The following is a 14,959-nucleotide window of genomic DNA, read 5'->3' on the forward strand; positions in this document are numbered from 1 at the left end:
TAGGCCCAACAACTATATTTTCATGTCAACTGTGGCTCTCGGCTGACCAGGAGAAGGGCAGCAGAGGTCACCAAAGGAAGGCCAGCATGGCCCCAGACACCCTGGCCCTTGCCCCAGGTGGTGACAGAGTCCAGGGTGCCCCACAGGTCCCCAAGGATGGCTTTGGTCTTTCTGTGCCTCCTCTTGTCTTCAGGCCTCTGTAGCCAGGACACTCAGGGGCGAGGGGCAGCAGAGCTGGCGTGACCCCAGGCTGGGCAGAGGGGCCTCCTGTGGGGCAGCTTTCTGGAGGAGGACCCTTGAGGACAGCCTGCCTCAGGGAGGGGACTCAGACTTGCAGGTGCTGCCAGGGTGGCCAGGGGTGCCAGAGCTGGGGGAGGGGCTCCTAGGACACACACACCCGGCAGCCACCAAGCCCAGGTTGGGTGCTCCAGGTGAGCGAGACGGACCCATGGCCGGGCAGTGTTTCTGAACCCAGGAGGGAACCACAGGGCAAGAGCGAGACGGCGCAGGCGGGCACGGTGCTGAGTGTGTGTGTGTGAGTGGGGAGGGGCCAGGGTGCTGGGGACTGGCCCGCCTCCTGCCACTGGACTCTGGTCCATCGCTCTGCTGGCGCGCAGGGGCTGAGCTAGAGCTTGGTGGCTTCGGCAAAGCCCACCCTGTTGTTGTCCCGGTCGAAGACGGTGTAGTAGGAGCCGATGAAGACGTCACCCAGGATCCAGAGTGGCCCGCTGGGTGGGGGGATGTCCATGCCCATGAAGCCGCTCAGGCAGATTGTCTTCCCACCCTGTGACACCTGCAAGGCCACAGGGTCAGCATGGTGGTCACTGGGCCCCTCCCGGTGCCAGGCCATGGCTGTGGGCCACCCGCTCACCTTGAGTGTGTAGCTCTCCGGGGACAGAGTGTAGTCTTTGCCTCCCAGCCGCAGCGAGACCTTCGGCAGACTGGCCACCTTCTCACAGGGGATGATATACTGGGGGGGGAGGGGGGGGTCAGGCGCAGGCCCAGGCCCCGCCCCCCGCCTGCCTACGGGCCGTCCCCCGGCAGCTCACCTCTCCCTGGATCAGCGGCACAGCCCCGATGGCCTTCTGCAGCTCCTTCACCTCATCCACAGGGCCCACCAGGAGGGAGGTGCCCGTGTCCACAATGGCCTCACAGCCCTTTTTGCACAAGGTCAGCCCATTGGCCACCTCTATCCTGTGGGGTAGGAAGGCGTGAGTCCCCTACCTGGGCCAGTCCACTGGGGCCCCCGCCCTGACTCCATCCTGTAGGACAGGCCTGTTCTTCTTTCTCAGGGTGACCTGACTCACAAGTGGCCATGAGTGGTTGGGAGTGATGGGGGAAAAGGAGATGGAGAGGGCAAGAGTGGGCATGGAGGGCCAGTTCCCAGCTGAACTCCCCAGGCCTGAGCCGGCAGGGGCTGCAAGCTGGGCAGTCCAAGGGAGGGGCTAGGCCATGCGCCCCTGGGGCCTGTGTGCCCCACCCGCCACAATGCCCACAGCAATGCCATGCACTGTCCGTGTGCCCCACCCTCCGCAGTGCCCACAGCAATGCCATGCACTGCCCGTGTGCCCCACCCGCCGCAGTGCCCACAGCAATGCCATGCACTGTCCGCGCGCCCCACCCGCCGCAGTGCCCACAGCAATGCCATGCACTGTCCGCGTGCCCCACCCGCCGCAGTGCCCACAGCAATGCCATGCATTCACTGTCCATGTGCCCCTGGGGCCCGTGTGCCCCACCCGCCACAGTGCCCACAGCAATGCCATGCACTGTCCGTGCGCCCCACCTACCACAGTGCCCACAGCAATGCCATGCACTGTCCGTGCGCCCCACCTACCACAGTGCCCACAGCAATGCCATGCACTCACTGTCCATGTGCCCCTGGGGCCCGTGCGCCCCACCCGCCGCAGTGCCCACAGGAATGCCATGCACTGTCCGTGCGCCCCACCCGCCGCAGTGCCCACAGGAATGCCATGCACGGTCTGTGTGCCCCACCCGCCGCAGTGCCCACAGCAATGCCATGCATTCACTGTCCATGTGCCCCTGAGGCCCGTGTGCCCCACCCGCCACAGTGCCCACAGCAATGCCATGTACTCACTGATCCATGTGCACCTGCCAGTAGGCCTTCCGGGTGACGTTGAGGTAGGACAGGGACCCCTTGTAGTACTTGGAGTCGATGCCTCCCAACATGAGCTCCCCTCCAGGCTGCCCACTGGGGTCTCTGGGAGGAAAGGAAAGGAGGCAGTCAGTGCCCCCAGCCCAGGCACTGGAAGGCCCTGTGTCATTCACCGAAGGACCAGGAGGACGGGGGGACGGGGACGGGGAGGGTGGGCAGCCTTAGGGGGCTTCTTGGCCCCCAGAGACGGAAAGGCCTGGGAGAGAGGGGCAGTGAGCTCCCTCCCTCCTGCCCTAAGAGCTTGCTGGGGTCCAAGGTTCAGCCACGGGTGACCAGGATCAAGGCTGCAGGGCAAACGGGGAGCCCAAGAAGGAAGGACTGAGGTGGGCTTCCACGGAGGCCAGGGCACAACCCCAAGGCTGAGTGGCTCCTTCCTGCCTGGGGCCTCTACAGGCTGTCTGTGTCCTCGGGAACAGGCCTCCAAAACCTGGCTCCTCTAGCCTTTGTCCCCTACCCCTAGCCTGTCATGGGGACGCCCACCCACAGCCAGCCAGGACGCAACTCAGGCAGGACACAGACCACGGCACTCTGTGGTCACCATCCTGGAGACACCTTCCTGAACACGCCAACCTGCGTTCCAATGTGCACCAAATCCCTTTAAGAGCACACGTCCTGAGACAAGCTGGCCTTGGGGGTTCCTGCTGCCCTGCCAGGGTGTCCCCACACTCAGAAGCCCTGAGCTTCACCCTGCCCTCCCACCTGGGCTCTACCTGCTCCAGCCTGGTCTCCTGTCATCGCCTCTGAAATCCTGGCTGTCCACGCCTGTCCACTGCCTCATCCTCCCGAAGCACTCTCTGTCCCATGTCCCCCACCCCTACCCTATCCCAGCCCACCAGCCCTGAGACCCTGCCTGGGCACTCACACCTGTGGGTCGGGGGTGCTCCTCCTACCTGAGGAGACCCTCCTCACCTCGCCCAATCCCCTGCACCCAGGGATGCTGGTGCAATGATCCTAGCTGATGGTCTGCATTCCGGTCTCTGGCTAGCACCTGTGCCCAGAGCCCAGAGCCAGTGGCACAGAACAGGGCCCATGCTAAGCTGAGGGACAGGGAGCAGGACTGACTCACAGGGGTTGGCTCTGGGCTGGAAGTCTGCCGGAAATGCCCAGGAGGGGTCAGGAGTTAGGCTCCGAGACCCCCTGGCCAAGCAGCCCGGGGCGGGGAGTGAGCAGCCACGGCTCAGGGGGGGACGCTGCCATTGACACCCGCCTGCCACAGACCCCGAGCCCCGGCAGGGTGGTGCCAGCCACTGCCCAGAACTTGGGCAGCAGCCTCAGGAGAGGACCAGGCCCAAGGCTCCCCACAAGGTCCCCTGGGGGAAGGACCCTCTCCCTGGCAGGAAGGTCCCAGCGTTCCTTCTAGACAGAGGTCCCCAAAGCTGCACTCCACATGCAGCCCGGGATTCTGGGCCTCCCCGGTGGCCTGTCAAGATCATCTAAGGTCACAGCCCTGAGGAGGCCCCAGCCTGGCCTGCCCCTCCCCCAGAGCTCCTGTTACAGAGCAGGGCTCACAGCCATGTCCCTTAGGGCCATCCACAGCCCAGACTGGACCACACTGCCCTTCGCTGGAGCCAAGGAGTGTCAGGCAACTGAACCAGGGACGGCCACACCCCTGGGCAGTCCCTGGCCCCACCAGGCCAGACCCTAGGACCTGCATGCCTGAGGGGGAGGCCAGATGCTGGTCTGTGGGAGAGAGGTCCATTCCTGCCTGCTGGGAAGCTGAGGTCAGAGGTCAGGGCTATGGGCACAGCCTGGGGGGCAGACTGGGCTTCGAGGCTAGCTGCGCCTGTACCCCATCAAAGCACAGCCAAGAGTGGTGGTGGGGGGGGAGCTGGGACCTGTTCAGGTAGAAGGAGAAGACGTTCTTGTCCACCAGCTTCTGCTCCATGAGGTTGTCAAAGACAGGCAGCACGTTGTTGACGGAGATGCGGGGGTAGGCCATGCCCAGGATGCCGTCGAACCTGGCTGCGATGAAGGTGATGCCAGGCTGCTTGGTGGCCTCCCCAAAGATCTGTCTCTCGATCTTGAGGCCTCCTGGAGCTGAAGGACCTGAATTGCAGGGCACCTGTGGGCCAGGGCAGGGGTCAGCAGGCTATAGTACACTGGCTGCAGCCTGGCATCGCCCCTGGGCCTGGGAAGCTCAAGACAGCCCTCATCACCACCACCAGACAAGCAGGAACAGGGCAGGCGGAAGGGCTGGGGACAAGGATGTGGTGTGGGGGTGGGGTCAGACCCTCTCGGGGAGCTGCCAGGGCCCTTTTTCACAGGAGCTGGGAGGCAGGCTCAGCTCCAACCTCTGCCCTCACCCCTCCGTGCCAGGGCTCCGGGTCAGGCTTGGAGACAAGACGTTAGGGCCAGGCGTGAAGCCGAGAGGCTGGATGTCCACAATGCCACCCCCGGCCACACCCCCTCCCGGTCTGCAGAGATAGAGGCCCTGCAGGATGTGGGAGGCAGCTGCTCAGCGGGAGGCTGTGTGGGCAGCAAGTTGGGCAACGTCCTGTTCAGCTGAGGGGCTGAGGGGCCCAGAGCCCTGCTGGTCCCCACCTTGGCAGCACTGTCTCTGGCTGCCTGGTCTCTCCCATGGGCAGGGGCCAGCCTGCATGACCCTCACCTGCAGGTGGGCATGGGGCCTAGCCCTGGTCTTCCTGACCCCTGCTCCACAGAGACCTCTCCCCCACATGGTCTGCACAGGGGCTTCTGCCACACCTCACCGTCGGCACCCCCAACCAACCCCTCAGCCAGCTGCAGGGGAGAGACCCCCTCAATCCCCAGGGATGTCCCTGGACACCCTTTAGACACTTCAAACCCAATACATCCAAAACAGACCCAATCCTCCCCAGCCACCTGCACCCTGCACCACCAGCCCACCAGCCTGGAGCCTGCCTGCCACTCGCTCTTCAGGGACAGCCCTCCTGCACCGGAGCCACCGTGACTGCTCGGGAATGTGTGGCAATCTGCGCCAGCCCTGCTCCTGCCCCATCTTCCTCCTCCTGCTCCCTGTCCCGACTTCCAGGGAACACAGGTCCCTGCAACCCCGCAGGGTCCCCCGCTGCCCATCCGGTCTGCACACAGCCAGTCCCGCCCACAGCTTCCCTTGCTCTGCAACCTTCCAAGAGGGCCGCGTGGGCTGGGTTACCACGCCCTCTCCCTCAGCTGCAGGTGCCCCAAGAGTGACTCTGTCACCAAGGTGAGTGCCCCAGTCCTAAGAGAAGACCCAGGGACTCACCGACACAGTATCCTGGCTCAGGTACCCAGAGAGGCTGCCAGAGCCGTAGTGGATGTCAAAGGACGTGCCGTTCTTCACGTAGGTGCTGGACTTGCCGCTGTTGTACTTGTGGTGGACCCCTGCTCAGGGGCAGGGGACAGGGAGGAGGCCATCAGCCTACTGCCCACTGCTGCAGCCTCAGACTCCCACTCTGTTGCGAGGACCACTGCCCAGGGTTAGACTGGGCTGTGACCTGTGGCCCACCGGGTCAGGGACCCCTGGATGGGGGACTATGACACCCCAAGCCCACACTTTCTCCATCCTTGGCCAGTACAGCCCCCAGCCAGAGGAGAAGCAAGGCCGTGGCCAGCTGGGCCAGCTTGAACAGGTTCACCCGGAAAGCGGTCACCTTGGGGCAGGGTGGAGGAGCCGGCCTGTCTGATGTGGCTAAGAGGAGGAGTGTGCATTGCCCAAGAGGTTTTGTGAGGGCCACCTGCAGGTCCCAGGCCTGCTCCTCCTCCCAGCCGTAGCCCAGAGAAGCCCGATGGGAAAGGCAGGGCTGGGTACCAACCCCAGCTCCCCGGAGAAGAGGTGAGTTCCCGAGAGTGGAAAGACCCTGGCTGCCTGGAGGGCCCACGCCATGGCCTCTGCCTCCCTGGCACTCCTGCGACCAGCAGCCGCGTGTGGCCGAGCGCACGGCACAGGCCAGGGTCAGGCAGCGCAGAGCCAGGCATCGCAAGGGGTGCGGGGGCACTCACAGCAGGCTATATCCAGCAGCTTGCAGTGGATGGAGGGGACCCACAGGTTGGAGGAGCCGGTGTCAAAGACGACTGTGAAGCACTGTGGGGGGGTCCCGATGCCAATCTCCCCGTAGTACTGGGCCTGATGGGGTAGCAGTGTCCATCAGGGCAAGGGGAGGTACCCCATGTCCCCACTGAACCTGAGTCCCCTGGTTGTCCTGAGAGCCAGGCCTTGAAGGCCCAGGCCAGAGGAAAGAGCGCCCTGGGGTCCAGACCCCAGCTCCAGCATCCACCGCCACCTGTCGAGCCTGGATGAGCCCCCAGAGGACCGGCTCCAGCAGAGGCTCAGGCCCCCAGCACTCAGGCACGGGCATTTCCAGACCCCTCCCTGGCACAGCACCCCCAACCCAATACATGGAGGCCAGGGTGGGGTCAGAGCATTTGAAGATGAGGCCAGCAGTCGGGCTGGTCTGGGGCAGGCTTGGCTGGACATAAGCCCCAGCCCGGGAAAGGCCATCTGGGTAGACTCCTCTGCCATTCAGGGTCTAGGGCCTGAGAAGGGAGGTGAGAAGCATTTAGGCCCTGACTCTGGGCTCCGACTCTTCCCTAAGTGCCCTGGGCTGCTTCCCCATCTGTTCACAGGGACGGCAGGGCCACTGCAATACCAACTCTGGGACCAGGAAGGCACAAAGGGTCATGTGCCTCTGAGAGAAAACCTTGGCCCGCTCAGATCTGGGGGCGGTGAGGGTCTTGAAGCTTGGCATGATCTGCCCCACCTGCCAGGCACCCTCTTCCTGGGGAGGGAGCCTGGTTCCAATCTCACCCCTTTCTTTCCAGCCACATGGCTCCAGGGAGCAGCAGTGACCACTGACTACCCCAAGAGAAGTGGCCATGGGGGTGGGTGGAGTGACTCAGCAAATCTTCCTGTGTGTGCCTGCCCTAGGGGATCAGGAACTGGCCAGCAAGGCCCAGAAAGGCAGCCCCCACCTCTCGGAGCCAGTCACATGCCTGTGTTCTGAGCTTCCTGTCATAGCCTAGGCTCTGGCCAGGCAGGACAGAGGGCACAGCTACCTCCTGTGTAGGGGGCCTCAGAGCCCAGGTTTGAACGGCAGTGAGGGGCTTCCTGGGACTCAGAGATAAGGACCCAAGAATGGTCCTGGCAGCCCCAGAGCCACCAGGCTCTGGCCCAGAACCTGTTACAGAGAGGAAACCAAGCAGGCCAGGCCAAGCTTGCCCAGGGCTCAGAGCCTATCTCTCCCTCAAAAACAGAGGCATGAGAGGGGCTGCTGACCCTGGAGAAGATGGTGAGGTGATGGCACTGTGCCATGGGGTCACCCCAGGCCTCCCAGCAGGACTGACAGGCCACAGAGATTCTAGCTAGTTACACCCAGGCAGGTGTGTGGGTCCAATGATGGGGGCTCAGGGCCCTGGACTTGATCAGGTTCGTCTGTGCCCCTGGACAGTGGTAAGGCTGAGACCACAGTACAACTCTGAGCTGGCAGCCAGTGCTCGGGACAGGCAATGGGACACATTCCCAAGGTGCAGCACCAGCGGCAGCAGGGACAACTGAGCAGGAAAGGGTGTGCTGAGCCCAGGAGCACCACCCCCCGGAACAGGTGCAGACTCGGGCACTGTTCCCAGTGAGCACGGCCCACCACACTCACATCCATGTAGTTCTTGAGGATCTCGGGAACTGGCCCCTTGGTCCCATCTGACGACTGCAGGGAGTACTTGGTGATGGGGCCCTGAGCGACCAGGCCTTCCACGGGGCCCCCCGCCTCCGTCATGGTCCGGCGGATGGACGTGAACTTATACAGGGGAATTCTGTCAAGATGGAGTGGAGCACGTCAGGGTGGGACTCGGGCTGCAGCTCTCAGGCAGCCCCCTCCAGAGCCCACCTTCTGGCCACTAGGTACCCTAGAGTGATGGCCCTCAATGCCCCCAGATGTCTCGAACTCAGCATGGCCTAAACCAAACTCCTGCTGGAAACCCACAGGTCCAGCTGCTCTCACATGAGTGAATGGTGACCCATCAGCACCCCAGGGCCAGGCCAAAGTCCTGGGAGGCCCAATCCCCTTTGTATCCCACCTCCAAGCCTCCAAGCTGGAGGCCAGTGTGCCTATCATTCCCCCTCCCAAGCCACATGCCTGCCCAGCAGCCCTCAGCCACTCCAAAGGACTCGGGAGGCCATGTCTCCAGTCCTCCCTGCACACCTGCTCTGATCTCTTCTAGGATGGCACCTGTCACCCTGCCTGAAGCCCTCCAGGCATCCCACTATTCCCCTTGGCCACAGCTGCTCCCTGCCAGGACCCCACACCAACATGGTTCCCTTCCAGTTGGACTGTCTGTCTGATATCCCTGGGTGGCCCCTCCTGACATCAGAGGGCCTCATCACCCATCCCCAAGGCCTCCCTGACTACCCCTGTTCCCCTGCCCACATGTACTGCCACCCCAGGGGCTTGAGGACTGCCCCTGGGCACCAGAGGCTTTCCTGTGTCCTCCACAAGAGCCCCACCTGAAGCCCCTCTCCAGGAGTCTGCCAGGATGGCCTTGGGGGTCTGGCCTGTCTGGGAGGTGCTGCAGACCAAGGTCAGGTGTTCTGGGGTTCTGTTATATGTGGGGCTTTGCCATCAAATGGCAGAGGTGAGGGGTCCCTGCCTGTCTCCTGGGGGATGCTGGCCTCCCTGCTGCTAGGAGACCTAGCCTAAGCTTTTAATTGCTTTGATGAAACTCTTCTCTGCCCCAGGTATTTGAGGACAAGGTCACAGCTGACTTCCTGGCAAGGCAAGGGCGTGCTCTAGGAACACAGGGCTCTTATCAAAGAGGGGTGGGCTGGAAATCCTCAGATTCTGGCCTAGGAGGATGGACATGCCCTCCAGGGGCCTGTGGGTCCTGGCCTCAGGTGTGAGGGACTTTAGCTCAGCTGCCCTACCCCCCAGAAAGCCTGGGCTCCCATCTCCATGGCTATCTTGGCCCTCTCCAGAGAGGGGAGGCCTGAGGGTGTGGCACCAAGGCCAACACAGGCTCAGGCCTGTGGCTGTTTCCCATAAAGGCTCCCATTGAGGCTGCCCGCCCCCAGGCTGCAGGCCACTGCCTGTCATGGGTCCCATGCAGCCCTTGTCCCCAGCCAGCTCCCAGGCACCAGAGACCTATGACCTCATCCGCCTGCCCACAGGGAGCAGACCCACAGCAGTGAGGCTGTGCATGAAGGCCGTGTAGCACAGGGGGCCAGGTGTGTTTGAGGAGCTCCTGCCCCACGGGAGCACAGCCCCCAGCCTCAGGATGGGTAAGCTGGACCACTCCCCCAAACCTCCTCCTGTCTCTGGGACTTATGGGTCTCTCCACCCAGAGCCTGTGGGAGCACCCCCCGAGTAAAGGCAAGGCCTCACTCCAGTTCACAGCTGGCCAAGGGGTCCCCGGAGGCCGAGTGCCTTGCCCGGGTGCAAGTCCTGCAGGGCCTAGCCCCTGGCCTCCCGCCTCCCACAGCCCGCCCCAGAACAGACCCCCAACCACGTCTGTCCAGAACCAGCACTGCTCCTCCACAGCCCCCGACCCTCGGTGGGCCAGCGTCACACAAGCCTCCTGTCCCCTCAAGGCCGACCCCAGGGCGGTGCGGGCCAGGGGGCCCTGGAGAACCCTGCGCCCCAGAGCTCCACCGTCCCCAGGGGCCGGGCCCTGCAGCTGGCTGTGGAGATGGCACAGGTGCACTCCAGCAGCCGCGCGCGGGGTCGCCAGGGGCGCAGGACCTGGGCACCGGCGGAAGCTCACCTGATGAGGGCCGAGGCGGACGCGGCCAGCAGGCCGAGCGCGAGCAGCAAGAGGCTGGGGGGCTGCATGGCGACAGGGGCCGGGTCGGAGCCGAGCGGAGTCCCAAAGGTCGCGCGCTTATAGCCGGGATGACGGCGCAGTCGGGGGAGTCAGCTGACCGGCTTGTTTGCCGGGGCCGGTCACGTGGGCGCGGCCGCCGGGCGCGGGGGCGGGGCCTGGGCGGGACGACCGACCCACGCACGCTCTCGGGAGCGCGCCCGCCCGGGGCCGGTCCCGCCCCTTCGCGAGGATCCCAGGCTGCTGAGCGGGTTGTGCAGCCTCTGGCCGGAGGGGGCGGGGGGAAGGGGTCCAGGCTGTCCACCTGCACCAGCGGAGCCGGTCCCCAGTCGTGCGGCTTGCAGCGTGGGCCCTGACCCCCCGGCAGACCGCACCCAGGACTCCCAGGGCAGTCCCACCTGGGTGTCTCCTCCAGGGCGCCCACCTCCCCCAGGCCTCTTCCTCTCACAGCTCTCTCCATCCTCGGGCTCTCCCAGAGCCTCTTTGGAAGTCCCTCCCCCATGTTTTGGCCACCTGGAGGGACCTCGATCTCCCTCTCCAAGTGTAACTGGTCCATTTGGGGCTTTGAATACAGCCCTTGCTGCTCTGCCACTGTGACTTATTCTTAAAGGACTTGTTTCTCTCCTCCTCTCTCCCTGCTGCTCCCTAGTCTCAGGGGAAACAGGATCACCTTCCTTCCCCATCCCAGGCAGAGTTATCCGTCCCTGAGCACACACCCACCATGGGAAAGAAGTCATCCAGACTTTGGGGTGGTACCAAAGATCTCAGAAACGACTGTCTCCCAGATTAACCAGTGAGTTACAACTTCAATAGGGAACCCGTGGCATGCAGCCCTTGAGTCGCCTCTTAAAAGCCCCGTTTCCCCTGATGGGCAGAATCACAGCCTCTGGGAAGGAGTCCCCTGTGTCTCTCCTTTTCTCAAAACCACGTCCTGGTTATTGGATTGGCATCGGGGACAAGGACCGAGCTTTGAGTAACACAAGTCCTGCAGCCCACTCTCACCTTCCCAGAGCATCATTCTCTCAGCCCAGCCGGGGGCCCTGAGGAGGCTCCCTTGTGCCTGGGACCTGTCTGTCTGTGATATGGCACCTCTGGAGGCCAGGCTCTGAAAGGGTCCTGTGCATCCCATCTGTGACAGGGACCAGGTGTCCCGGTGATTCTTCGGCATGACCCTCTCCTGGCCAGGCCTTAGGAGGGCTGCTGCTCCAGGAGCAAAGGCACAGGCAGGTCACTGCAGGAAGGGGTCTGTCAGGAAGGAAGCGTAATGAGCACGTGCTGGGACGCGAGGCCCACGGGGGACGGTCCTCTGGAAGGGGTGAGGTTTGAGCAGGGCTGAGAGCCTCCTCCCAGGTCGCCCTCCGTGTGCCTATGAGGGTAGATACCCCCAGACCCCACTTTGCAGAGGGGAAGACAGCAGCTGGGCTGGGACTCCCCAGTCCTGCAGAACCTCTCCTGCCCAGTCTAACGGCCACAGGTGAGTGAGGGCAGCCTGGCCTTTCCTCTGGGCACAGTGCTCCACTTACCACGTATAGCTCCAGATGTGAGAACAGAGGCTGGGCTGAGGCAGACAAGCATCTTTGCCCTTGGAAACTGACCCCGGCTCCCTTGGGGTCCAAGGCTGTCTCCTGGTCATCCCAGGAGTGCTCTCAGCACCTTGAGCCATTACCTGCCTCCCCGTGGGCTCCTGTCTTGGAGAGGCCAGCCGGGCCCTGGGTGGGTTGCATCAGGCATCAGGCAAGGGGCAGAATGTGGCCTGGGTCCTCACACTGGGCCCCAGAGCCCTACAGTGGGCAGACACTGTCCCCAGGTGCTCAGACAGAGGCATGTGCGAGACCATCTGTATCCAGCTGGTACAGAGGAGGCCTCCATCTGTCCTGGTCCCTGGCTAGCCTGGCATAGGGCAGGTGTCCCGTGCTCTGTGGGATGAACACCTGCATGTGCCCATAGGACCCTGGGAGGCCCTGGAGTAGGGGTGGAGGGTCATGATTTCTGGTCCCCTCCTCCCACTTGCCTGGGCAGCTCTCCCTGTCTGAGCCTTGACTCCCCCACCTGCAGAGACGGGAATGGGCCTGTAATGTGCAGAGCCCTGGGGGAGATGGACCCTCTGGGGTTGTCCTGGTTCCCTGCCTGCTGGCTCAGCTCAGACCTCAGGACTCCTGCACCTGCTACTCTGACTGGGAGCACCTGTTCCCATCAGGCTGGTCCCCCAGTGCCCTGAACCAGTGGGGGGGGGATTGTGTCCAGGCCCTGCAGTCCTGTGTCCAGTCCACTGCCTTTGGTGCAAGGATGCCTCTTCCTGGCCTTGCCTGGTGTTAGACAGGAGACAGGGCACAAGGCCTCTTTCCCTGGCTTGGAGAGGCCCTGCTCTTCCTACAGGGCAGAGGGCTTTCTCCGGGAACCAGGGGCCCCTGGCCATAGCAGGTGCATGTGGCAGGGATCCAGGCTCTGTCTGGTGCACAGCCTACAAGCAACAAGGAGGCAGGTGGTGGAGGCTGGTCTTCTTGCCTCCCAGCCTCTATAGTCAGTGCCTGCTGTGGGTTAGAAGCTCCTGTGTGAGACAGTGCAAGAATGTTCCAAGGTCAAAGATTGAATTGTGAGAGCCTTAACCCAATCAGCGCTTCGATCCCCCGGTGGGAATAACTGAGTGGTCACTGAAGCCGGGTGGGGTGGCTGGAGGAGGTGGGCTCTGGGGGCGTGACTTTGGGATATGTATTTTTGTTTCTCCTCCTGATCATCATGTGAACCACTTCCCTCTGCCGCACTCTTGGGCCTCACCTCCAGCCCCAGGAGAGAGCCGGCTGCCTCCGGCTGTCTTCAGACTGAGACCTCTGTAGCCATGAGGCCCCAGATGAAATGTCCTCCTCTGCGATGGTTCTTGGGAGGTCTTTTGGTCACAGAAGCACAAAGCTGACCAGGCAGTACCCAGGGGGCTGGCCCAGGGAAGGCCCTCACTCTGTGGCTGCTCTTTGGGCAGCTGCCCCAGGTCCTGCCCTCCTAGCCAAATGCTGGGGTGTTAGCCTGAGAGGGAGGGGAGCCAAGAGCAGCCTGTCAAGCACCTGCCGCTGCTTAGAGGCTGGCCAAGCCCAGGCCCAGGTAGGGGGGCCTTGGTGAGGGAGCTCAGAGGCTCATGCCCTTTGACCTCTACTCCACCCTGGAGTCCACCCTGCCTGGTGGGCCAGGTCTTCCGGTCCCCATCCCTGTGTGTCTGTCTCAGGTTTGTTATGCACCTGATCTTCCCCTTTTCTCCTGGGGTGCTGGGTCGAAGCCCGGGCCCTGTGCGTGCCAGAGGAGTAGTGCTGCTCGGGGGCCCGCCTGCCCTGCCCACGGCTCTGTTCTAGGTGTGGGGGATTGCAGGTGCCGGGCAGAATGTGCTGCCCTGGGGGTTTCTGTTCTAGAGGGGGCCTACATGAAATGAAGCAAGCAGCTCACAGGGGCCTTGAAGGCTGGTGCAGGGACAGGCTCAGGAAGTGACAGAGGGAGGGTGTTGAAACCTCAGAGGCCTCAACCGAGGGGCCTGAAGGAGGCGATGGGTCGCGAAGCTGGGCCAGAGCAAGATGTGGGACAACAGGAGCAGAGGCTGCAGTGGGTCACACCCGGCCTGCAGGGAGGGGAGAGGGGCCAGGGGTCCGGGGAGAGTCCAGGAGATGGGAGATGAGCCGCTGCTGGGGGCTCTGAGCAGAGGGCGTTGCTGGCTCTCCCATCAGCATGGGGAGGGAGCCCCCGTGAAGGAGGAGGCCAGCTGGGGGGCGCCTGGGCAGGTGGAGGCAGCAGGATAAGTCATCAGATTCTCCGTGCACTGCTGAGGAGGGCCAAGAGGCATCTCTGGGGGGGGGGGGGGTGGCCACTGATAATCCTCCCGAGCAGCAGCGAGCGAGGCTGGCAGTTGGCCTTGAGGGAGTGGAGCAGGAGGGGGAGGAAGCCCAGGAGCCTGCTTTGCATGTGCTGGGGTGAGCTGGCACCTGTAGGGTGTGGAGAGGGACAGGTGCTGTTGGGTGGCACTTGCCACTGGATCAGGGAGTCCAGGGGGCAGGTCTGAGCGCAGAAGCTTCCCCGTGACCAGCATCGAGGCAGCGTCACGAGACCAGGCAAAACCAAGGCCTGTGTGTGCACAGGGCGCAGAAGCCCCCGAGTCCCGGGGCCCTGCTTGGTGAAGAGGGAGCCATCAAAGGGGACTGGGGATGGACTTCTGGAGACAGAGGCCTAGAGGGGTGCCTGGAGGCTGAAGAGAGGGGGTGGCCCTGGGCAGATGGTGGGGAGGCTGGAGTGAGTGGGAAGGAAGGGCCTCACACCCCCACCCTCTAGGTGAGCCTCCTCACACTGTCCAGGGCAGCCAGCCGCCTTGCAGATGTGAGTGGACGGAACGCCCGGTGGGGAGAAAGGCCAAGGCAGCTCTTCAAGCCTCGGAATCAGCAAAGGTGCTGCTTACGTAGGACACCCACCAGTACCAGGCCAAAGTCACCCCGCAGCGTGGACGCCCCAGGATGGGGGAACGTTTGCAAAGCACCGTCTGATGAAGGACTTGTGTCCAAGGCGGGCGGAGACTTCTGAGGGCTCCACGAGAAAGCGACCAATTCAAAACCCATCACCTCACCAGAGGAGAGAGCGGTGGCAAGGCACCCGGAGGTGCTCACCTCCCCACTCACAGCGCCAAAGCCACAGCGCCAAAGCCACAGCGGGACGCCTGCACGCCCCGGAAGGCCCATCCCCCACGCCCGGGACCCCTGCTGTGAGAATGTGGAGCCACAGTGGCCCCTCTGCACCACACTTCCCGGGCGGTCTCCGGCTGCCTGGGTGGGCAGGAAAGGCCTTAGAGTGGTGGACCCTGAATGTGGAGGTTGGAGTGAGACTCCCGATGGCCAGGTCCAGCTGGCCGTGTGCCCTCCAGAGGGTCCCCTCCTCACCATCACTGAGTGCAGCTGGCAGCGCCCAGCGCGGACACACCATGGGGCCACTCACAGCTCCCGCCCCTGCTCCCTTTGGGGGGGGGATACCATGTGGCCTGGCCACTCTTTGTCCACT

General features: G+C 63.6%; 1 protein-coding gene across 1 annotated transcript; it reads right to left on the reverse strand.

Moving 5' to 3' along the window:
- Ctsd (cathepsin D) lies at nucleotides 1-10,050 on the reverse strand. Its single transcript, XM_027953505.2, has 9 exons — nucleotides 9,884-10,050; nucleotides 7,780-7,939; nucleotides 6,134-6,257; nucleotides 5,397-5,515; nucleotides 4,009-4,235; nucleotides 2,096-2,218; nucleotides 1,050-1,194; nucleotides 872-970; nucleotides 1-793 (listed from the first exon to the last, which is right to left on the reverse strand). Exons 1-9 carry the CDS (start codon nucleotides 9,949-9,951, stop codon nucleotides 626-628), a joined length of 1,233 nt encoding a protein of 410 aa, XP_027809306.1. The 5' UTR covers nucleotides 9,952-10,050; the 3' UTR covers nucleotides 1-625.
- Between the last annotated feature and the right edge of the window lie 4,909 nt (nucleotides 10,051-14,959).

This window comes from Marmota flaviventris, chromosome 9 (assembly GCF_047511675.1).
Source record: "Marmota flaviventris isolate mMarFla1 chromosome 9, mMarFla1.hap1, whole genome shotgun sequence".
NCBI lineage: Eukaryota > Metazoa > Chordata > Mammalia > Rodentia > Sciuridae > Marmota > Marmota flaviventris.

Excerpts from the sequence above, each read along its gene's own strand:
- Ctsd (XM_027953505.2), bottom strand. The coding sequence starts at position 9,951 with ATGCAGCCCCCCAGCCTCTTGCTGCTCGCGCTCGGCCTGCTGGCCGCG. Across the intron at positions 2,219-4,008 it reads TTCTCCTTCTACCTGAACAG|AGACCCCAGTGGGCAGCCTG; the intron begins GTCCCAGCTCCC and ends CTTTCCTCCCAG. Across the intron at positions 1,195-2,095 it reads TGGCAGGTGCACATGGATCA|GATAGAGGTGGCCAATGGGC; the intron begins GTGAGTACATGG and ends CCTACCCCACAG.